This window comes from Psittacula echo (assembly GCF_963264785.1).
Source record: "Psittacula echo genome assembly, chromosome: 2".
In the NCBI taxonomy this organism is placed as follows: Eukaryota; Metazoa; Chordata; class Aves; order Psittaciformes; family Psittacidae; genus Psittacula; species Psittacula echo.
In genome coordinates, this window is record NC_137737.1 from 6,810,641 (window position 1) to 6,834,409 (window position 23,769).

A 23,769-nucleotide genomic window follows, 5' to 3' on the forward strand; every position below is an offset into this window, starting at 1 on the left:
CCCAGCAGTCATCCAGACTCTGCATTAGATTAGAAGGAAACCCACAAAAATCTCCCACTTAACAGTGAATAAGTCCGCTAGATCCTAAGAACTAGGATCAAGATGGATCAGACTGCAGTGTGAGTACTAGCTAAGCAATGCCAATGTTCATTTTGGCTTTAAGCATTTTTGGTACCAAAGATGTAGGTACATAAGATTGATGCCAGGCTCAGCCAGCAGATTTGGCTCTACACGTCCCTACTTTGCAACAAAGCATTCCTGATTTCTGCTTCCTGCTGGACCACACTCCTGCAGATTTTCTCTGCAGCAGTCCTTTGACACAAGAATGTCTAAGAAATGGAATATTTGTAATGAAGAGATGGTCTTTGCAGTTTTAAGACTCCAAAAGTCTCAGCCACAAAGGAATGCATTCAGACATTCAAACACAGGCCTTTAGTTGGAGTTAAAATAACTTGAATTCCAGTGTCTGCCTGACATGTATGTTGTTATTAATTCACAAACCTCCTGCCCAGAAGCCCCTGAAAGGACTGTGAAAGAGATCCTTTAAAGTAAAATCTGCAGCACAGTCCTGCTTTTTTTTTCCCTGTATGAAAGTTGAACACAGCCTGTGGAGCCATTTTAACATAGTTTTCCTCTGGGGGAAAGGTGACAGGTTTGGCGTAAATAAAAGGTTTTAACATATGCAGGGATGAAGAGAGATGTTGTAAGCCCAGGAGCCCTACTTTGCTTTAACCAAAAGCTGCAGTCACTCCAGGGCTGAGCAGCAGCCACAGTGTTTATTGCTGTTACCATTGGTATTTGCTCTTGCAGGAGGAAGTGAGTTGTAGATGTCACTTGGTGATTCAGGCAAGGATCGAGATAAGGAATGGACTTCTACAGGCTATAAAAGGAAAGGTGGTGAACAGCAATCCCACCAAGAGTGGATGGTCAGAAGGCACACCAGCGTGTTTACAGTAAGTTGAATTCAGTGTGGGCTAGAGGATAGAAAAAAGGTGGTGGAAAAGTGAGAGAGAGATGGTGCAGGAAGTCTGACAGAGCCTAATCCCCTGGGAAGTGTATGTTTGAAGGATGGCAGAGGTGCCAGATGTGGAGCTGTGAGTTTGTCCTGACAGCTGCTGACATTTCTTACAAGGTTGACCTGCTCTGAAGCACAATTCTCTTTGAAGATAATTGTGGTCTGTTCCTAAATAGGACTGATACTGATACACACAGGCTGCATGTAGCCTGTTGCCAAGCCTTTTTTAAACTAAATTATCACAGATGCCTCTTACTTAACAGTTGTTAATTGTGTCATGGTACAGATGCATCTTTATGTTGAAGGTGGTCTAAAACGTTATCGCAGATTACGTACCATTGAAGAGCTAAACAGTGTGGGGGTTTTACAGCTGGGAGGGGATACTTGAGGAGTGAGAAGGAAAGGAGCTGACAGGCCATCAATCAAATTGCATTGTGTCCATCAGGTATGGTGCCACTCACCTTATTCCGTGCAAGGCAGGAGGGCTTTTAACATCACACTAAAGAGCAGTGTTACATGTTAGGTCGCTAGCAAAGGCAGTGCTCTAGCCTACTTGTCCTACCTGTGCTTTGAGAAAACTCAACCCATGCAAGGGCCTGTACACACATGTATTTTTCCCATGCCTGACACCAGAATCCAAACATGGAGATTTAGAGCAACATAAAATCTGTGTGCTCTCTCGCTGAGCTACCCGTTATAGTAATGCCTCAGAGCTGACATCTGGTTAATGATGGCTTTTTCTGCTCTGACAGTGTAAAAGCCTGCTTGTTGCTTCTGCAGGGAGGAATTCCACTGATAATGCAGGTCAGACAGCCTCTTTGTCTCCTTCAAGTGTAAATCCTCCTAGAAAGCTGTTCCTCTTCTCTAAACCTTTTATAAGCAACATGAACTAAAAGGAATGTTAATTCGCACTTTGCTGCCTGTTCCTTCTTCAGGAGGTTTGCAGTACATGAGATTTTTCTAAAAGCTTGGCTGTAAATGAGGACAGGGAGAGAAATCACTGGGTTTGGGGTTTTTTTCCTTGTTTTGTACTTAAATTACTTAAGTTTTTTGAGGGTTTTTTTCTTTGTTTTGTACTTAAATTACAGTTTTACAGATAGGAGATTTTCTATGTATATTTACTGACTGGAAAAGTACATACACTGGTTTTGCTGGGTGCTCATTCTGCATCTTCATTTCTTCAATCCTGCTACAATCAGAGCTGATTTTTGTTATGTCAAGTCTGTGCTGTAAGAGGTGTTGAATATGAAGCCAGGTCTATCACCAGATAGACTGCACAGTGAATATGCTATCAGTCCAGGTAACATTGCTGGAACCACAGCAGTGTGTTATATTTCTTTATGGAAATGGAATTTATTTCTCAAACAAGGAGCATAAAGCTGATCACAGTACATCAGAGGCAGTTTTTAGCATGTCCCAGCTGTGGCAGGAGGAGAACTGAAATGGGAGTATTATCTCTGTGCAGGAGAGGACAAGAGCAGAGCTCTCATCTGCAGCCCAGATGATAAAAGAGATCTTTGCCTGACATGCAGAGGAAAGGTGGGATTTTTTTTCCCTTTCCTGGATAAAATGACTTTCCGGTACCACAAAGCATTCTGCAAGTCACTAACCCCATCTGTTCCTGGAGGCCTCAGTCACACACAACCGTTGTCTCTCATGGCACTTCTCTGACTCAAGCAAGCTCTGGGTTGTTGGATAAGGTTGGGTCTGGTTTCAGCCCTGGAAAGCTGCAAATTGGCATCATCTTCTATCCAAAGCTGCCTCTAGTGTTATGTGTAGGCAGACAGTTTGAACAACTGGGATTGTCAGTTGTTCGTGTCTCTGAATGGGAGTATTCTTGCTTGGATGTAGTGATGTTGCAGACCAAAGTTCTGATGGTGTTTTTCTATCTGCCAGCCTTCACGTTGGCCATGAGAGATGGGAAACTGAGTCAAGGTCAAGTGGATGCTGTATTTGCAGTCAGGTGAACATGGCCCAAACCTGTGAGAGATTTTGATCACAGGAATCCCATCAGAAGTACCCCCCAATGTTGGACACCCGAGACATTTCCATGTATGCTCATCTGCCTGCGCCACACCAGTCTGCTCTCCACTATAGGCTGCTGAGTTGCTTATTCAGCAAATGAACATGTAAACGGGAAAAGCTTAAGTATAGCAAGTTGAATGTTCACATTCTTCCTGCTTACACTTGTGACGCTCAACATGGAACATTTGGGGCATAAGAAGTTCTTGTATTTGAAGAGCCTGGTCTTCTTCAGTTTAACACTAAGCAGAACATACACAGTTACATGAAGAGAAACATGTGCCTTTGTGCTTGCTGTCTTAGATGCAAGCACGCTCCCTGGGTTGGGTGCAAGGGCAAGACCCACGGTCACATCTAAGGCTCTGCACTTCCTTATCTACCAGTAGTTTTTTACACTTGCCAAAACCAAGCATAAAAGGTCCAAGGTTCTCCCAATACATCCACCTCCTGCTGCCAGAAGAGACGCACAAGCTGCCAAGCAAGAGGAGTTGCTCTCCCATAACTGTGCTGGGTGCCAACAATATGCAAAGCGAAATATGTAGAGTCATAGCAGCTGTGGGTGATCCAGTGCACTGACCAGGAATAATAAACAGGACACATAACCAGGGCAGAAAAGAGAGTGAAGGAACATGAGGCACTACTGACAATGGCAGCCTGGGTTTGTTTCTGATGAAGATTAAGAGAGCTGGCATAACAGGAAATTGTTTTCTGCTACAAAGGGAAATCAATTGTTTCTAAATACACAGCAATGTAATTAGCAAACCTCACTAATTGCTGCAAAACAGACATACAAGTAAGCGTGTGTTGCCGGGCTGGCTAAGCCGAGGGAGTATTGTGAGCAAAAATGTGGAAGCTTTTAGAAACGAATGTTTCTCTGAAGTACGTCTCCATCCCTGGAGATCCGCGTGGCTGGATGAAATGCCAAGGGTGCAATAAAAGGATCTGCTTCCCAATTTTCCCATGTGAAAGAGCATTCAAAAACATCTGTTAGTCAGAGGCTTCTCCTAGGACACGCACGGAAGAACGGGGTGGATACATTGACTGCAGCTGGCAAGTCCACTCGAGGTCCACCAAGCCACGTGAGGCCGATGATCGATGGCAGGATGTCGTCTGACCTGCGGGGTGCTTCCAGCCCATGATTACTAAGGGCCACATATGTTGGTTAAACAGGTCACGATGCTGTTTGTGTTAATGTGCTGATAAAGAGGCAGGGAAACAGAGCTGGAAAATTCCCCAGGCAGGCTCTTGTCCTGCTAAAAGGCTCTTTTCAGTGGAAGATGGAGAAAACCATTCCATGTTCTTTCAGGCAGGGGTAGGAAAAACACCGAAGCCAACTGTGTTGTTTTGGTGTATCTCTGCAAGTGTTTGGCCCCATGGAGGGACATTGAAGGGGGACTGGGATCTCCACCATGGCTGATGGTACCTGGAGAGAGGAAGGCAAAGGCTGCTGTCCTTGGAGCAGCAGCCAAGCACTTGGCACCAGCTCTGGCCTTCCTCAAGGAGACCGAACCACTGCAGCTCAGGGATCTGCAGCCTCTTCTCTCTCTGCTGCTTCCTGGGCTCCTGTTTGGCATCTCTGTGATTCCCCATGGCTCCCCTCAGCTCCTCAAGGTGTGCCCTGGCAGGTTACCCTGCCTTGCCTCAGTTTACCCCACACAGTGTCCCCACCGAACTGACACTGCAGATGCAGTTAGTTAAGGATCACAACCCTGAAAGCCTTTCTTGTGACGCATCCGTACCGCTCCATAAAGACAGTTTGGAAAGCTGTCCCCGTGCTGCCCTGGCCCTTCTGTGCCATCAGTGTTAATTAAATGACTCTTGGTGTTAATTCCCTGCAGAGATCATGCTCTGTAGCACAGTTCCCCTGCAACATCCAAGTCTAGACCCATTTCTGCTCTGAACAGATGCACAACCCAGGCTGCCTCTGCAGCTTGGGGGTTAAATGTGCAGGCAGAGCAGGAATGCAGAGGCCCCCAGGGCAGCGGTGGGGAGGAACAACATCTCCCAACCCTGCTCTTTCTCTTTCTGCTAGCTTTCTGGAAGGCAAAGGATGAGGTTTGGCTTTTCCATGTCCACGATGTCCCACCCAGCAGCCTGGTCCCGGCTAGATCCCAGTTTTCCCACCTGCGGCACCACTCTGGGCTCGTCTCCTGTGCCAGCTTATTCCATCCCTCCGTCCACCACCCTCTTATCTACCGTCCAGCCCTGTGCATCATCATCCTGGTGTAAAGCACCCAGCTGGTGCAGATAAAGGGCACAAGCCATAAGACGCATCCATCATTTCCCTATGCAATGCACTATTGAGAGATGTGTTTGCTCCTGCAAGGACCAAGCCAGCCTCCATCCTGGAAATATTTCTGCCTTATGCATTGTTCTCTGTTTATATTCTAGCTCTGAAGCTTTTATTACTTTCCTGCTGCAACACCCCAGAGCACGTATCTCGGTCCAGGTGGCCATGGCACCTCTCTAGCACTAGAGGGCTGTGCTACCCTAGCACAAGGCTGTGGCCACGGTGCCCAGTGTTCCCACTGAGATGGTCCCAAAAGCAGGACCTCAGGGCTGCTTCTCCCCCAGCTGTTGCCTTGCCACGTGGAGCAGGGCTGGGTTACAGGCTGTCAGCATTATTCTGTATGAGTAAATGCAGCATGTAAGCCTTGCCCACAGGGAGAAAGGAGATGAAGTGAGCCCCGCTTTTTTGCTTCAAGGGATAGGGTTTAGAATAAGCTAATTAACTGGCACATAGATTTTGGTCCTGGGCTACAACAGCAGTCGTGGACCCTTCATTTCTTAATAGGCATGGGCTGTAAAGCCCGCAGGAACCATAGAAGTGTGGGACCATATCTAATCGCAGCAGAAGGGTCTGCAAGTCCATGTAGTATTACAACTCCAGCCTAGGAGAGAGTTCATCTGCTCGCTTGGCAATACCCGAGTCTCACAGAAAGGATAAATCCGAGCAGGAAACTTCAAAGGTGTTTTGCTGCCTAACGCTGGCTGGAAGCGTTGTGAATTCAACACCAAAATGCCTTTGAGTCACTTGGCTGTGATTCCCCTTCGGAGGCGCTTTGCCATCAAAGTGTCTGCTCAGGCGTGCAGAGCCTGGGAGGAGGCCAAGCCCAGTGCAGTGGGTCCCTATCCAAAGGGCTTCAGCATCCTTTTCCATGTCATCCACAGTGTTCTGCAGACAGCTGATCTGATGGGGGCTCCTCATCAGGGACTGTAGTGATAGGACAAGGGGTGATGGGTTCAAACTGAAACAGGGGAAGTTCAGGTTAGATCTAAGGCAGAAGTTCTTCCATGTGAGGGTGCCAAGGTGCTGGCACAGGGTGCGCAGAGAAGTGGTGAATGCTCCATCCCTGGCAGTGTTCAGCTCCAGCTTGGAGGAACCCGATCTAGTGCGAGGCGTCACTGCCCATGGCAGGGGCTTGGAGCTGGAGGAGCTTTAAGGTCCCTTCTAACCCAAACCTTTCTGTGATTCTATGAATCACGGAATATAGTAGGAAATATAGTCTATTTCCTATATAGTAGATTCATATATATAGTATATATATATGAATATAGTAGGAAACTACAGTTTCCTACTGTAAAGACTATGAAATTATTTAGTCCCCGTTTCACGCCTTGGAAGTGACTTGTGGCGGGCTGGGGGGCGTGGCCAAGGGGGCGGGTGGCGGAGTCTCACCACCCACCCCCTTGGCCACGCCCCCGCCTCCCCTTGGCCACGCCCCCCAGCCCGCCCCCTCCTCTCAGGGGCGCGTCAGGCGTGAGGCGGCGCGCGGCGGGAGCTGTGCCGTGATCCCGTCGGGAAGGAAGAAGAGGAGGAGGAAGGCGGGGATCAGCCCGCTAAAAGCCGGTCTAAATCATGGCCAAGTACGACGATCTAGGTCTGGAAGCCAGCAAGTTCATCGAGGACCTCAACATGTACGAGGCCTCCAAGGATGGTCTCTTTCGCGTGGACAAAGCTGCCGGTAACAACCCCGAGTTTGAGGAGACCAGGCGGGTGTTCGCCACCAAAATGGCCAAGATTCACCTCCAGCAGCAGCAGCAGCAGCAGGAGGAGATGCTGATGGCCGCACTGAACGGAGGGGCTGCTTTCAACCCCCCCCGGCCTTGCCTGTCTGTGGCACGGGGGTCCAAGCCCCCACCGGCCGCCGCTGAGGGATCGCGCATGAGACTGTACGATGGAGGTGAGGCCCCGGGCAGCCAGGCTGGGCGCTGGGGATGGGAAGCGGAACCCAACAGGATCCCCAGACCCGCTGTGGGGCACAGGGAGCAGCAGGCTGGGACCCCCAGTGACCCTCAGCCCTACCGTGGTGGGCAGGAGAATGGCAGCAAGGGCCATGAGCCGGCGCCAGCCGGGCAGAGATCCTCCTTCTCGCATGCCCGGGCCCCCCCGGCATCCTCGGCTGGGACAGAGGATGGGATACCGGGGACCCTGCCACAGCAGAGGTCCTCCTCCTTCTCAGCCCCCAGGGCCGGAAGGGACAGCAGCCACCTGTGGTACCAGGGCGTCCCGCTGTCCTTCCCCACCAGCTCCGCGCCCGCCGCCCCCAGCGTGGACTATCAGCACACCACAGCTTACGCCAGCCCAGCCGGACACTTGGTGGCCCACGGTCAGAACCACCGAGCTAATGGCAGCAGCGCAAGCCCCGAGCCGGGCTCCTCACGCCTGGCTTCACGTGGGGTGACGGCTTCGGATGCTCCACAACCGCTTTTCTCCGAGGGTGTGAGCGGCCCTCGGTCGGACACCGGGCACCCTGAGGGCTCCATCACGGCCAAGGTGAAGCTGCCCTGCCAGACCCTCCTTCCGCAGCCGGAGCAAGGGCCATCGGCAGCTGAGCTGAAGCTGGAGGCGCTGACCCAGCGCCTAGAGCAGGAGATGGATGCTCGCCCGAAGGCTGATTACTTTGGTAAGAAGGCAGTCAGCCAGTCGGCGTGAAAAGGGTTCGTTGCGAAGTGTCGCTGCAGGGTTCACACCTGCAGGGTTGTGTTTGTCTGTATGCCGACTTGGTTTTGCTTTCTCAGTTGCCTGGGGGCGTGGGCTGTTTTTAACTTTCATTTATTACAGACACAGGAGGCTCTTCCTCCTGTGACACCTTTGTCTTTAAGCCTACCTCTTAAATTTTTAAGCTAATGTAGTTTAGCAGCTTTGGGAAGGACAGGGCTGAGAAGAAGCTGGAGCAGCATCTCTCGAAGAGCCCTTTGCTCCTTGGTAGGGGAAGGGCACAGAGCCCAGGGGAGGCTTGGTGGTACTTCACATGGAGGTGGCCATGGCTGGGTGTGCTTGCAGGATCTGTTGAAGAGGAGTTGTTTGGAGATGGGAAGGGTGGTGGTTTCCCAAACTTGCCAGGATTTACCCACCAGCCCCAGGTGCTGGTTCCAAACAGCTGTGAAAGGATCAGTGCATCCTGAAGACAGCAGATGAACAGGCACAGTCCTCCCTAAATCTCAATCAGTCCATGTCTCCTGCAGAGGTTATCACTGGTGCTTGGCAGTGAAAAGGGACCACCTGCATATGAGGATCTCCTAGTGGGAATATTAAATGTCCTGCTGTATTAAACCGATTTACCATCCCAGGGTGGCAGAAGGTTAGGGGCAAATCAAGTGTTTCCTCTCCCTGCCTCACCACTTTGCAGTTTAATAGCAGAGGAGATAGTTTGGCTTTGGGGAGGAGGGAAGACAAAGTTTCTGGGAAGGCTGCAAACTCTGCGGTTAATTTAAGGAACGACAGGAGCAGGTCTTAGTGTATGGACTTTCATCATGATTTTAGACCCGTGGTCAGAGAAGTAGAGGCAGGGCTGGATTAAACTCTTCAACCTGGTGCAGAGGGAGGGTTGCACGGAGTCCTGTCCGGTGGGGTCAGTGGGTGAGTGGCTCAGCAGTGGTCTGTGCAGCCATGGGCTTCACACTGGCCTGCGGGGACGTAGCTGGAGGGACCATGGAGTGCTTCATTGCAAACTGTGACAAAATGTGTTTCTTGGCACCGGGCAGTGGTACTTGCCCTCAGAGGGCTGTGCTGGGGTTGTTTATCTTGATGCCAGAGTCTGGATCCAGCCGTGTGGCAGGGCAGACACGTCTGCGTTCTGTCGCAGAAAAGTGATGTGTCGAGTTGCTGCACTCGGAGCGTTTGCGGCTAGAAACGTGTTTTGGCGCTTTCCGTCCTGCGCGGGCAGCACTCGGTTTGAATGAGCCTCGTCTGGGGGGGGCTGATGGCTGTGACAAGCAGCTGATAACAAAGATGGGGTTGGAACAACAGTCTCGCGGGCGGCAGTGCTCAAAAATGGGAATATAGCGGCAGGGGGAGGCTTTTGTCCTCCGGGAAATGTGTACTGAAGCAGGAGTGATTCTGGCAGCACAGCACGGAGAGTTCTGCTGGTCAGGCAGCTGAGTTATAGGTGAACCCCGGGCAGGGAGGGGAATGGAGGCTGCCTGATCCCTGCGGAATTCCTTTGACATCCTCCTGGCAGGAGGTTTTACACCACGGTGTAGTGTCTGAGAAATCTGGGAAGGAGGAGAGGGAAAACCAGAACAACGCAAGAAGTTGTTTGGAGCCTCAGCTCCGTCAGAGTGGGGGAAGGCTCAGCAAATCTGCCCTATAGAGGACCAAGGAGCAGGAAAGGGCAAATACCAAGGTACTTTAGTGCTGGCCCTCATTCCCCTTTCTCACTTTTATTTTCATTTATTCGTAGTTGCCCTACTCCCTTTGGAGGGATAAAGGACCCAGCTGGTGTTCTGAATCTCTTTGTTATGCCATGCCCTCAAGCTAGCAAACTTTAGGATGGAAAATAATACTTCTGTACAACAGTGATAAAAAGGATCAACAGTTTGTTTTGTTTCAGGCTTTCCCCCAGTGAAGTCTAATGTAACAGCTTTGCAGTACTGAGGCAGGAAATGAAACCAGGACTGAAGTGTGAATGACCAAAGTGTTTTATCTAAAATGCTTACATCCCTCATAGTTTTGGGTGCTGCTTTTTGTAACAAAGGGATATTTTAAAGATAGGTTCTTCAGTCTGTCTTGTTTTTCCTTCACTGAGTGAAAATGAGTGTTTGTAGAGGGAAACCTAGGAAAGGGTAAGCTGGGGACTAGACATAATGTGGGTAGGATGATCTGCTGAGAAGTAACAGTCTGGTTATCTGTCAGCACCAGCTTGCTGTACAGAATACTTTGGTGTGCTCCAAGTAAGTATAACAAGGAAAGAAGCAAACAAAGCCAAGAGAGTTTTCATTTTTCTGCCTTTCTAATGGTGGCCTGTGTGAGCAGCATGGGCTGCACATGTCCCTGGAGGCATCTGGATTCTCCAAGAGTGCTTTTGCAGTGCTGACTTGATTTATGTGGGCTGTTGAGGAGGGCGTAAGCAGTCTCAGGTATCACCCAGGACTTCAACTTGGGGGAGGGAAGTCTTGAAATTGCTCCTTAGAAAGGCTGGTTCCCATTCAGCAGAGAAGAGGCCTCACGTCCCTTGGAGGTGTCGCTGGAAGCCACCTTAGTTTCTGTTCAGGTTTTTGGTGTACCGTTTCCAGGTGCCATCCAGCAGTGAGGCACCTGAATCCCACAGATGTTCCTTTGGATACACCAGCCTTCATCTAACTTGGTGAATGGGAAGATCAATTAACTAGGAGGGATTGGGGGAGTTGCAGCTCCTCTACTAGCACCATATTTCGAGTTAGGTGAGGTGACACCATAGCGAGGACTGGTACTGGATGAGTTTCCAGGTAAGACCCGGGCTGGTGCACAGCCAAACCGAGGAGCTGTGTGGAGGTGACTTGGTAGGGAATAGGCCTGGCTGAGGGGCAGCAGGATCTGCACAGAGGTTTTACCATTATTTTAGGTAAGCCTGTGGTACCACGCAGCTCCTTGGTCTGCAGGCACGGGTGGGTGTTTTTAGAGATGTAACACGTAACATCGTGGTTTTATGCATGCTTATTTCACAGAGCTAGATGAAGTCTCCATCTGATGAGGACTATCTTCACCCTTACCTAGAGCTTTTTTTAAAAAACAATTCTTTAAATAGTTTTCTTGTTATAAATATTTGTTAGGTGTTGATCAAGTTCTGGCTTCCTTCTTATTTAGAGCAGAGCTTGTAAGTTGCAGGTATTTTAGGAGGGCCCCAGGCATCTTGTTTTGCAGTGAAATATTGGGATGCTTCCCAGCAGTCAGGCAGAGTAAGATCTGCTAGTGAAGTCTGCAGTTTTCTTTTCCCCTTGGCAGAAGTAGAGCAGTAGCTGGATGGCTGAACCCTGTGGAGACCTGGAACCCCAGCACCTCTGAATTGGTGTGATCAGCTTGAAGGCCCGCAGTGCTCTTTTGAGGTCTCGTCTACAGTGAAGTCAGTGTTTTACCTGTGCCAAAACCACAACTTGTTTAACTTTAAGGCTGTACACAGCTGTGGACTTTACTGAACTGTGCTGCTGATGGTACTCCAGGATGCTTTGGTGGTATCAAGGGTAATTTCAGGGCTGCTGGGTGGCGAATTTCTGGTTAAAATTAAAGTTCTTCTGAGGTTTCTTTTGTATGTGGATGATGATAATGATGTTTCCACTGGGAATGAGCAGAGGCATCCATCACTGCCTGCTCCTAGGCTAGAAGAAAATCGTAGAATCATAGAATGGTTTAGGTTGGATCATCCAGTTCCAACCCCCTGCCATGGGCAGGGACACTTTCCACTAAACGAGGTTGCTCCTGGCCTTGAACACTGCCAGGGATGGGGCAGCCACTGCTTCTCTGGGCAACCTGTGCCAGCGCCTCACCACCCTTACAGAATATCTATATCTAACCTCAATTTCCCCTCTGTCAGGTTAAAGCCATTCCCTCTTGGCCTGTCACTACATGCCCTTGTAAAAAGATGGTACCTGCCTGCAGCACAGAGGAGGGGGGAGGCAGGATGAGGTGGGTCCTGGGTGGAATGAGGAAAGCTGGAAGGATCACGGCATGTGGGCTGGTGGGTGTGTGCAGATTGCAAAGCTTATCTCACTGCAAGGAACCAAACAAATATGTATTTGCCTGGGATACGGCTCTTCACGATTACAGCAGTGTGTGCTTCTCCTCCCTTCCTCTAGAGACCTCAGCTGGGCTTGCAAGCTAAGGAAAAGTCTACCAAAAGGAAAGAAGGAAGGAGTTGAGACAGAGGAGCAATAGGTCTTTCAGCCAGGATATTGTGGCAGTGGGGACTGAAAGGAATAGGAGCCTCATTCATGTGGCACTGGGGTTAACATTATCTCTGACATTGCTACAGGGTACTTAAAATGTCACTGACGTGAGTTTGATGGCATTTTTATACTTTGCTGGCAGTGTGTACTCGGTCGGCAGCTAAGTCAGGGGGTCAGGAACATGGCGTGCAAAAATGGTACAGAAAAATTGCATTTACCAGGCCTGTGGTTCTTTGGGCAGGAAGTACCTGCACGTCTTTGCTACCACTGAGTGACAACCCAGTCACCCAGTGGTGAATGGCACCAAACTGCCAGGTTTTTCAGGCACTGAACCTTACATGGGCCTCCAGATCTCCTTGAAATCCACTCTCCAGCAAGAGTGATTGCACAGTAGTGGGGAACAGCACAGTAGTGGGTAAAGCACGCAGTGTGTCTGATTTAGAATTGGATGTAGAAATTACTAACTTAAGGTGAACCATAGGGAGGTGGCATCAGGTTCTGGAGAAGGTCTGAAGTAAAACCCAAAGAACTGAGCATCACATTGGGTATGATGGGGTGAAGGCTTTTCTCAGCAGTGTCTTTGGAAAATGTGAGTGCAAGTGGGGGGCTTGGTTCTCCTGGGATAAATAGGTGGGTTGCAGAAGCTGTCTCTTCAAAATGCAGAAGCTGTGTCTTCAAAAGGGTCCTCATGAAGGACTACCAAGAGGCATCGGAGTCTGCTTCTGGATTAGCCACGTGTGTGCCTGGGCAGATGGGGAGGATGATACCAGAGGTATGAATGTGCAAAGGCTCTGGGGTTTCTTCCATGTGCGGCTGTGCATTCTTTGCTATAAATCCAGCCTCCTGTAAGGAGGGGGCAAAAACCACTTGTGTGTGATGGAGAAGGGTGAGGCTAGTCGTGGAAGCGCTGCTTGTATGGAATAAGTGGAAAAGGTAGGACAGACTTACTCTTCCAAGTGCTGTTTCTGCATTAGCTACATATGCAGAGCCACACCACCAGGATGGTCCTGCTGCTGCATTCCTCTTATCTGGAGCTCGACTGACATGGCAAGGAAATCTCACCACTGAAGCAGCACACTGTCATGTGTGACCCTCCAAAATCAAGCAGCAGTTGTAGCAAACCCAACCAGGAGCATGTGTAGCAAAGCTTGGCTCTCCTGGATGTTGCTGAGAAAGGGGATACTTCTGAAAAGTTATTAGTAACTAACTGAGCTCTTTTTTGGTGAGCATGAAATAGCAACACTTAGAGGAAAGGCTTTGAGTCGGGCAGTAACTGGAAATGCACTTGTTGAACTTAGAGGGTGGCACTGACGTCTGAGGCTGAGGACCGGGTTCGCTTTCATTTCTGACAGCCCTTGAGGTCTACATCAGACCTGTTTGATCTTGTGTGCTGAGCCTGTTCCCAGTGGCAGCCCTCCTCCTAGTTTGCAGTGCCGAGACAGAATACAGCAGGCACTGGGAAGTGGCTTCCAGGGCATGTTTTTGGTCCCAGCTCTGCCCCGAAGGTCCCTTTGTTCAGGCACTCAGCAGCAGCACAGGCAGTTACTTGCCGCATGATGCAGAAGGGAACAGAGATTCCTTTGTTGTGCGAGGCCCGGCTGCCCTGCTAGCAGAAATTGAGCCGAAATCAGCAATTCCCATCTCTTTCCCTTTCCAAATCTGACTCCCATTCTGCCAGTGTGCTCAAGCGTGAATTTACCTGTGCCACACATGTGTTTTGGGCTTGTCATCCTGGTGGCTAAAAGAAACCTTTTATTTCTCCTTAATAATGCCTTAATAACGTTGTCTGAGGTTCCAAGCTGTCATTTCAGAGGGGATATCTGCTCAGGTCACTGCTTGCATAAACCATGGCTCTTGGGATCCCTCTGCCTCCAACTGAGGACAGGAGTTGTTGCTAAAAGCTTCTTTATGCCAAGAAAATCACCCAGAGCTGCTGACTGTTGTCAGCGGCATGTGGGGCTGGCCGGCTGCTGCTGGCCAGCATTTTAACTCTCTTCCCTGGCTAGCAGAAAGCACACTCAGCACTCTGTCAGGAAATCACTGGAGCAGGGCACAGAGCCTGTTTTGCAGCAGGATGGGGCTGGATGTGGCCTGCGCTGCGCTGCCTTCCATCAGGCTGGCTTCACACACGTGTTCACCGGCCACCGTCAGCAGCAGGTATTGCTTTTTCCTTGCATAGCCTAAGCTGGAAGAACGGGATCATTGTGGCAGCAGGGAGCGAATGGGAAATAAAGTAAAACAAAAAAGTGGAAAGGAAAAATCAATAAAACCCACCTCTTTTTCCCCTTTCAGACCAGGTGCACTGAGTGTCAGAGATGAGGCTCAAGCGTGTTGCGTAAAATACTTCAGAATGTTATGTTTTGAGGAACCAAAGGCTCATTTCTAGAATAATTTCAGTTGCTCTTGAGATTTAATTGGCTTTCAAGTAAGATTTAGCAGATACAAGAGTAAAGATAAACTCTTCACAGATTTGCCATAATGCCATTTTTCAGTTGTCAGCCTTGCCACAGGACATCTATAAATATTTATAGTAATGCTGGTTCTTACGTAGGTGTGAAATTCAGTACATTACAGATTTTATAGACAACATTGTCAATTTATTTTAAAAGCCCTTTCATTCTGTGACTTTATTTTCCATGTTTTAAAGACTGAAATAAATATTTAAATAGGTGGATTCATCGGGAATGAAATGGGGCGTGTAGTGGAAGCAAGGAGGAAGGATGGCTGGGATGGTCCAGGAGCAGGAGATGGAGGAGGGTTTGAGTATGGATGCAGGACCCCAGGCAGCTCCTGCAGGATGTGGCCAGAATATTATCTGCCCTGCTGGGAAAACCACAGGGGTAGTGCCTATGCTGTAAAGCTTAAATGGGATGGACAAGAGACATCAGAGGCAATTTCTGCCCTCCATGGGATTTGCATTAAGGTATTTATATAGTGGCTTTAGATGCCTGCCAGCATCTTTAACGTGTGCTGAGCCTGTCCGCAGCTGCTGCCTTCAGCCTTCTGCTTCGTGGTGCTCATCCATACTGAGAGTGACCTGGCTGCTTTCTGGAAAGGAGGAATCAGAGCATGCTGGTGACTTTTTCTGGAGCAGCCTCTCCTTGGCACAGAGAAGGGGAAAATGCAGCTCTTACAGTGCAGTAAATCCATTGGTTCTGTGGAAAGCTTAGTGAATGTCGTGGAAAGAAGGTTTTAAGCAGCAAAACTGGCAGGTTTCCTGCTTTCCGAACTTTCTGCTTGGCATTGCTGTAGTCAAGAGGGAATTTTGCAGGGTAGCCATTAGCTCTTGTGTAAGATGACTGCACAGCAGTTCAGGCTGCTGCTGAATGCATGCACTCCTGGGACAACACATCCATTTGAAAAGCCACATTTTATCATTCTTGTTTTCTCTTGTCTTTTTTGGTATTTTTTCTAATGCCTGCATGATTTATCTTTTGCCTGCTTAAGATGTTTCTTTCAGTAAATGAGATAAATCTGCTTGATTCAGAAAGAACCAACGAGTTTTGCTAACTCAGTGCCAGTCTGCTGCTGGGGTGGGCTCACAGCCAAGCTAGCATTTCAGTTCAGGTCAGGTTTGGACAAAGCAGACTAACTCATTACTCTCTGCAGCCTTCTCTCCAGGTCTGTGTCAGTTTGGACTCTGGCTCTGAGTGCAGTGAGGCTTGGAGCAGCACTAGGATAGTTTTCAGCATGCTGGATGTGTGCACACAGGCAGCTGCAGCACAGAAAGCCAGGTCTGCTCTGGGAAAATGAAGTATCTGCTTTTCAGCAGCTCCGTGTGCAACTGCAAAGGGCTCCCGAGTATTTTTATCCCTGTAATGTGAAAACTGATGGCCGTAGCTATAAGCTGCAGGAAGAGTTTGTTAAGCACCCTGGGAGTGCCAGCGTGGTGCTGCTGAGGTTGGGAGTTACTTTTGAGTGCTGTCGTAAGTAGGTGGTTGGGTTTCTTCCTAACTTTGACCAGACTTTTCCAGTTACTCCAGAGCTTGTGGTGCCCTGAGAGAAGTGAAGTTTTGCTAACCACAGTGTGACTAAGGATCTCCAGCAAGATGATGCTGTACCTCTTCCTGGGCCAGTAGGAGTGAGACATCACAGGCAGTCCTTGCCCCAGGGAGTTTTGGGATCTGGGAAGATTGGGACTGAGCAGCAGTGGAAGGAGAGACCAGGAGGTGAAGTCACATCCACAGGGTTGTCATAGACCAAAGGCAGAAGCACATCTTCTGTTTGTCCTACCCCGTTTGCGTAGCTCCAGGGTTATTTGCTTAAACACAGATTGAAGTTGCTGATTTAGAGGTAGCTGCTTTAGAGGGTGATGCTGCTTTAAAACTGGTCTGTCGCAATCATAGGGTAATGCCTGGAGTAAGTAAACTGCCTTGATGTGTCATTCTCCTTGGACAAGGACTTTCTCTCCCTGGCCACTAATAGTGGTTTTGGGTGGCCTTGCTGCATTTCTCCCTGTAAGGTGAAGGGAGCAGGTCCTGCTAGTGGATGCTGTCAAGGGCATGAAACTCAGCTGTCACTTCTTACTGTTATCAAAAGAGTGTTATATGGAAATGTGGTGAGATTTGAGAAGCCCCAGGTGAACACACAGCACCCTTTGTGAACCTGCAGTGCTGAAGTCTTCTCCCTGTGCTCCCTCCCCATCACCACCACTGTGCATCTGCCCTGTTGCCACTCAGGTTGGAGCCCCACACCAGAGTGGGTGCTGGTGGAAATGTGCTTGGCTGTGCTGGCAAGACACTGAGCTGAGTGTGATCATCTTCTCCCTCCTCTGGAGGTCCAGAGCTGACCCTGGTCTGTAGGTGATGGCAATGGCAGGAAAGCCTGGGTGTAAGGAGCAGCTTGGACTTGCCCTTGTGACAGCGTATAGCCGGTTGACTGTGTGTGCTTCCGCTGGCTCTCCTTTGCCCCATGGGCTGCCTGAGAGTCACCCACTCACCTGCCATCAGCAGCAGGTATTCTCTCCTCAAAGCTGATCTCCTTCTTGCCTTGTCCTGCAAGAAGGACGTCTGGACAGGATGCATGGTCTGTAGGTAGCGCCTACATGCAGTCTCTGTTCAGATGTGATTGACAGGGGGAAGAGAGGCAAGTATCAGGTAGTCCAGCTCTGTTTCATTGGGAAGTCCTTAGGGCCTTCAGCAGATGTGACCAGGGTCTGAAATGCTGAAGATTTAAAGGGACTAGGTGGTGTGTTTTCCTCATACCAATTGCAACCAACAAGTTTATTTTATGCAGTAAGTAGCAGGAACCCTTGGTCTGTGAACAGCCCTGAGCACCATTTACTACCACCCAGGCTTTTGGGAGGATCCTTAAGTGGTTTTAAATCTGTATAAAGGTTGTAGGGAAGGATGGGAGAAGGAAGGAGATGTCACTGTGGCCAGTCAGGGCTGTTCTTGATGACTGTTGTGACCACTCTTAACAGTATCTCTCAAGGTGGTGACACCAATGTCAGCTACATCTTGTGGCTTCAGTGAGCCCCCTGGTCCCAAGCTGCTGAGCCACCATGCTGAATTACAGGTGTGGCCATCCATCAGTGACCCAGCCACCCCTGCAGGTCCTGCTTCTGACCTCTCTCTTCCTCTTTCTCTTCCAGGTACCTGCGTGAAGTGCAGCAAGGGGGTGTATGGAGCAAACCAGGCCTGCCAGGCCATGGGTAACCTCTACCATGATGCCTGCTTCACCTGCGGAGCATGCAGTAAGTATCCCCTGTCTGGACTGCCACTGGTGCTTTGGCTTGACATTTTTCTGGTGTAGAGAGGAGGGGGGAGAAAAGGAGGTGGTTTATTTGTGTTGTTGGTTTTGAATGGATTTGAAGGCCAACAGCATCCTCGCCTGTATCAGAGATAGTGTAGCCAGCAGGGCCAGGGCAGTGATCATCCCCGTGTACTGGACACTTATGAGGCTGCACCTCAAGTCCTGTGTTCTGTTCTGGGCCCCTCACTGCAAGAGAGACATTGAAGTGGTGGAGTGGGGCCAGAGAAGGGCACTGGAGCTGGTGCAGGGCCTGGAGCACAGTGTGATGGGGAACGGCTGAGGGACCTGAGGGGTTCAGTCTGGAGAAGAGAAGGCTCAGGGGGAACCTGATCGCTCCCTACAACTGCCTGACAGGAGGATGGAGTGAGGTGGGGTCGGTCTCTGCTCCCAAGGAACAAGGGACAGGACAAGAGGAAACGGCCTCAAGCTGCACCAGGGCAGGTTTAGATGGAGCTGAGGAACAATTCCTTCCCCAGAGGGTGCTCAGGCATTGGAACAGGCTGCCCAGGGCAGGGCTGCAGTCACCGTCCCTGCAAGTGTTCACACACCGTGGAGACGAGGCCTCAGTGCCATGGTTAGTGGTGGCCTTGGCAGTGTTGGAGAGTGATTGGACTGGATGAGCTGAAAGGGCTTTTCCAACCTGGTTGGTTCTGTGATTCCTGCAAGGCATGTAGAAAAGGTACTTTGGATTGTGCTGTCCATCTGCCTTCTGGTATGGGGAGCAGTTGTTTTCATTCCTCAGCCACATTTCCTTACTTGTAAGAGGATTTTTTTCAAAGTGGCAGTGAATATACCTTGACTTGCATAAACGTGACATTTATTTGTCACATCAGACTTACAGACATTCTGGCTTTTCAGTCTGCAGGCGCCAGGGAGGGCTCCCGGGTTGGTGCTGTGCCGAGGGCATTGGCAGTGGACTCCATGAGTATCAGAGGCACCTTTTCACATGGAACTGCTGCACAGTCCATCCAGTGACTGTTTTCGCTTCTACTCACTAAAATCATTTTGCTCTTCTGAGGGACCTCTGGCCAAAGCATCCAAGTGCATGAATGACCCAGGTTACACATCCTGCTTCTTTTTTCTCTGGAGAAATGGAGCCATGACCTGAGATGAAGGGCATGTCTCTGCCAGCTTGTTTTCTGGTGATTGCAGGGAGGGAGCTGGTTATTGTGCCAAAGTGTCACGTGGGAGCAACAATGATGGGCCCTGAGGAAGGTAAATAATTCAGCTGGCCCCACTGAGCTCCCAGCCATTTGTCAGACCCACATTGGAAGCTTATAGAATCATGGAATGGTTTGGGTTGGAAGGGACCTTAAGCTCATCCAGTTCCGACCCCCTGCCATGGGCAGGGACACCTTCCACTAGAGCAGGTTGCTCCAAGGCCCATCCAACCTGGCCTTGAACACGAACTTGCTGCAGTGTCCAGCATGCCGCAGTGTAAGCCCTAAATGGCTCTTTGAGGAGTTCTGTGATAGAGCTGGGGTGAGGAACGGGCAGCTTGATTTCAAATCATAGCTGTGTTTGTAAGACAGTGTTTTTTCTGTGTTATGCTTAACTCTAGGTCTAGTAGGATGTTTTTAGAAGTTTCGCTGTATATGTGGTGTCAGAAAAGGTAATAACAATCCTTGTGGTGCTTGTCTATTTGGTTTTCCCACATAAGTCTTAGGGTTTTTCTCCTGTGTTGTATTTAGAGTTGTAAGCTCATTGGGACTGCATGTGTTTTATTTGGAGCTGTAAAGTGGGAATAAATATAGGAAGATGTGTATGCTTTTTAATAATAGCTGAACCTTGAACTCTGGTCATTTCCCAGCTGTCCAACACCAGCTGCCTTGCCTTACCTATGTTTTCAGTAGAGCATTGCACTGCCGTCTGATCAAAGACGGGAAGACTGAGAAGGTGGTGTTTGCGTGTGGTAGCACTTTCCTAAAGGCTCAGAAGTCAGCAGCTCACTCTTTTGTCCTCTCATATATGAATTCAAAATCCTCTCCTGCAGAGAGGATTCCTGACTGTAGCCAGGGCTTTGCTTTCAGGGGCCTCTTGCCCTCCATGTCTGGGCAGCCTCTGAACTGCCCTTGCACACAAAGCTCCTGTTAAAAATAATCCAGCAGCAGGTTCAAGCTGACTTAAATGTCTAAAATTACTACTGTGCAACTGGTGCTTTAGAAGGAAACACTTCAAATCCTCCTTTTAGAATGGATTTTACCATCTTTATTTGGAGGCCAGTGCTAGAGAGGTACTTGGGGTTGCAGAGGTAATCAGTGGTTACTTCTCATGGTCTTTGGTTAAAAAATAGCTTGATCCTATTTCTAATGAGGTGGGTTGGTGAGGGCTGATAGAGTGGCTATTTGTTGCTTATTCTAAAAGGCAACCCTTTCCAAAGGTTTCCAATGCAAGACAAAAAGGTGTGGGTGCCAGCTGAAGACTTAGAAAGACGGAAATAAGCCAAGTTTAGCAAAGTGAAGCCCATCTTCTCTCTTACCCAGGCTGTAACTGAGAAATGTGCTGAGATGATGTGCTGGGGCAAAGGGTTACAAATGGAAAGAAGAAAACCAAGCACAAAAGGCTAGTGAAAATGCTGCTGTCACCCAGAGAGAGAGCATGCCTCTCTGCAGGCTTTCTGTCATCTCTGGAGCTGCAGTAAATATGATGAGACCATTTTATCTGACAGAAAAGCAAACATCTGGCTGGGTGGTGGTGTGTGTCTAGCTGCAAAGCACGTCTTGAGCAGTCTGTGTGGAAACACTGGTTTCTAGCCGAAAAGTAAGTAGTGCTTTTAAGGTCAAGTGGAGTTCAGCTTGGACGCCATCCAGTACAAACTTGTCTTTGAGAAGTCGAGGTTGCTCATGATTTCAGTCCTAAAATTTCTGCTCTGGTGGAACGTTGAATATTCCCCAATAAGTAAAATAGGCAAAATTACCTATTAAGGTAAAGCATATTGTCCTCCAGATATTTATATCCTCTGTCCTGCTGGTTTCATTTTAGTGCGGATTTCTAATGTTGCTCATAGTTGGATTTGTCGCCAAATGTGCATTGATTTCCCTGGTACAGCAAACTGAGAGGGTCTAAGAAGCGTGTGTGTGAGGGATGATACCTCATAGTACCAGATTTCCTACACCGATATACATATGTTCAGTGATAGAGCAGTTTGTTGAGCAGAGCTATGCTAGGTTACAGGGTTCAGTTGTCAGGGGGAAAAAATGTACTGTTTTATCTGAGCCACTGGCATGTAATGCAGAAAATTTGGCTTAGAGGTCAGAACAACAGATTTAGAATGATTACTTTGGCATAAATGTCTCATTTATCTTCTTGTTTGTTACATGGCAGAGACATAAACAAGGCAGCTTTTTGGAGAGGGAGGGAGGAAAAAACCTCTTTCTGCAGGATTAGTAATAAATTATATTTGCTTTACAGGAGGGCCATGAAAGTAGGTTAAAAAAGAAACTCCTCGAAACTCATACAACTGTTTCCTGCAAGCTCAAGGTGTCTGTTTCCGTCTTGGCTTTCTTTTCGTTTGCTTTTCAGTTTGTTGGAACAAACAGTGGTAGTTGTCAAATGGTTTGTTATTCATTAACCATTTCAGCTGGAGGACCCTTCCAACCCTAATGATGCTGTGATTCTATTAATAGCTCCTCAGAACACAAAAGATGTAGGTGTTTCCTCATGCTGATGTTTGTTACTTGGGTAGTAAGGAGATCTTATAAAAGATTTAACTAGATAGTATTACTCTAACCTGTTGTGTTTTAGTGTATTCAGCCAGGCTTATATCCAACTGCTGCAGGTTGCCTGGAAAACAGACCTTTTTAGCTCTGCTAGCAGCATAATTCAAAGCATAAGGATCTTGTATTTGAGCCACTTGATTCTCAGAGGAAATCTGAAAGCTAAAAAAGTGCAAGGGAAGTGTCCGAGATGACTGTGAAGGAAATCAGTAGGCGAGGAAGGAAGTCAGAAAGAAAGAACTGCTTGCAAGGTAGTTTGAAGGAGATTCAATGTTGAGCTACAGCAGAAGAGCCAAAGCGAGGAGCAGATTTTGGACCCATCTTGCAAAGAGATGGAAAGCTTGCATGCTTGCCAGGCTACAGAATTTGACCTTTGACATGGCAAATCACTGCATTACTTTCTCTTTTCTGGTTTTTGTAAGCTCAGCTGAATGCTGATGTCTGTGTAAGGGTAACAAGGCTGCTGTGACAATTGCAGAGCTTGAAATCACATGGCAGTTGGCTGTTTCTTGCCACCCTCTGGGTATATATATATATAAATATATATTATTTACTATTTCACAATGTAGTTATGTGTCATTTACTAGATGAAGTAGCTAAACTACCAAAGCAATATTGTCTGGGAGCATAGCCCCCTGCTTGGGCTAAGTAGTCTGGCTGCAGTGGTTATAAAGCATGGCTACTTAAAGCAGTGCAGCTCTTGCTGTCTTTGTGCTAATTATGTTGGATATGCATGTCCTGTATTGGTATATAATCCCTGGAACAACAAAGCCATGGGTTTTATTGGCACCCCTCATAACTTTACAAGTAGAAAGTCACTTTTTTCTGTGACTTAGTGCCAGGCTGCAGGACAGCCAGCCTTGCCATGTGAATTTCCCTGTGGCACATGTATGTGTATGTTTATCTTGAGATGAAGAAGCTGCCAGCTCTTCTAGTGGAGGCAGCATTTACTGCCTGTAATTGGATATAAACCCATGACACCAATCAACACACATGAGAAATGTGCAGATCTTTACACTGGGGAGTGCGTAGCATTGCACTCAGCATCCCTCAATAGAGTTATCATACCAGAGTCTGTGTAGTAAACTATGGATATAATTTTTAGCAAAAGTAATGTCAGAAAGGATTCAGATGTGCCCGACTTTACAGCTTGGGAGGGAGAGAAGGCATCAGTGCATGTTTCTGCTCCAGTCTAAATTGCTGCTTTGTCCTTGCTGACTTTTTGTTTTCAATCTCTCAGCTTGGTGGTGAGAAATCACTGTTTGGCACAAGAAGTGCTTGCCATAGATGAGAAATGCCAAGGCAGCTCTCCCGGTAGGATGACAGGACTTGTTCCTCTCCCAGCCAGATTTCAGTGCTTTGGGGTCTGAGCTGGAGGGGCTTTGGCATGGTCCATTTATCCTCAGCAGATATCCCGCCTGGAAGGGTGCAGGTGTTCAGAGCACCCAATAAGGGATGCAGTCAGGGCTTCACCAGCATTTCAGTGGTTTGAGTCGATTGCAAGTGTTTCAGTGCTGGCTGAAAGTCTGAAATCACTAGAACAATGTGAGAACAAAGGTTGAAACCTTTAATGGAATAAAGTTCCAGTCTTTCTGGTCTTTTTATTTCATAATGTCACCTTCAAAGTACTGCATTTTGGTAAGAACAGGCATAGGATTAATTGTACTGTAAAGATTTTAGGGGATTTCTTATCATAGAATCAACTAGGTTGGAAAAGCCCTTTCAGCTCATCCAGTCCAACCGTTCCCCAGCACTGCCAAGGCCACCACTAACCCATGGCACTGAGGCCTCGTCTCCACGGTGTGTGAACACTTGCAGGGACGGTGACTGCAGCCCTGCCCTGGGCAGCCTGTTCCAATGCCTGAGCACCCTCTGGGGAAGGAATTGTTCCTCAGCTCCATCTAAACCTGCCCTGGTGCAGCTTGAGGCCGTTTCCTCTTGTTCTGTCCCTTGTTCCTTGAAGCAGAGACTGACCCCACCTCACTCCATCCTCCCGTCTGGTTAGAAAGCTATTAAGGTCTTCTTACAATGTTTTAATGATACCTACAATAATCTTCTGAGTAGCTCAGTAAGCACTGAGGCCTCTTCCACACTTAGAGAAATTGAAGACATCACCCT

General features: G+C 48.5%; 1 protein-coding gene across 2 annotated transcripts in view; it reads left to right on the forward strand.

Annotated features, from left to right (window-relative positions):
• Positions 1-6,896: 6,896 nt before the first annotated feature.
• LIMD1 (LIM domain containing 1) overlaps positions 6,897-23,769 on the forward strand; it is a gene marked incomplete at its 5' end in the record, with an annotated part of 28,749 nt that continues 11,876 nt past the window's right edge. For both annotated transcript variants that reach the window (XM_080611121.1, XM_080611122.1), the window contains 2 exons: positions 6,897-7,944; positions 17,775-17,876. In XM_080611121.1, coding sequence (XP_080467247.1) covers positions 6,897-7,944; positions 17,775-17,876 — 1,150 coding nt within the window. The remainder of the gene's footprint in view (positions 7,945-17,774; positions 17,877-23,769) is intronic.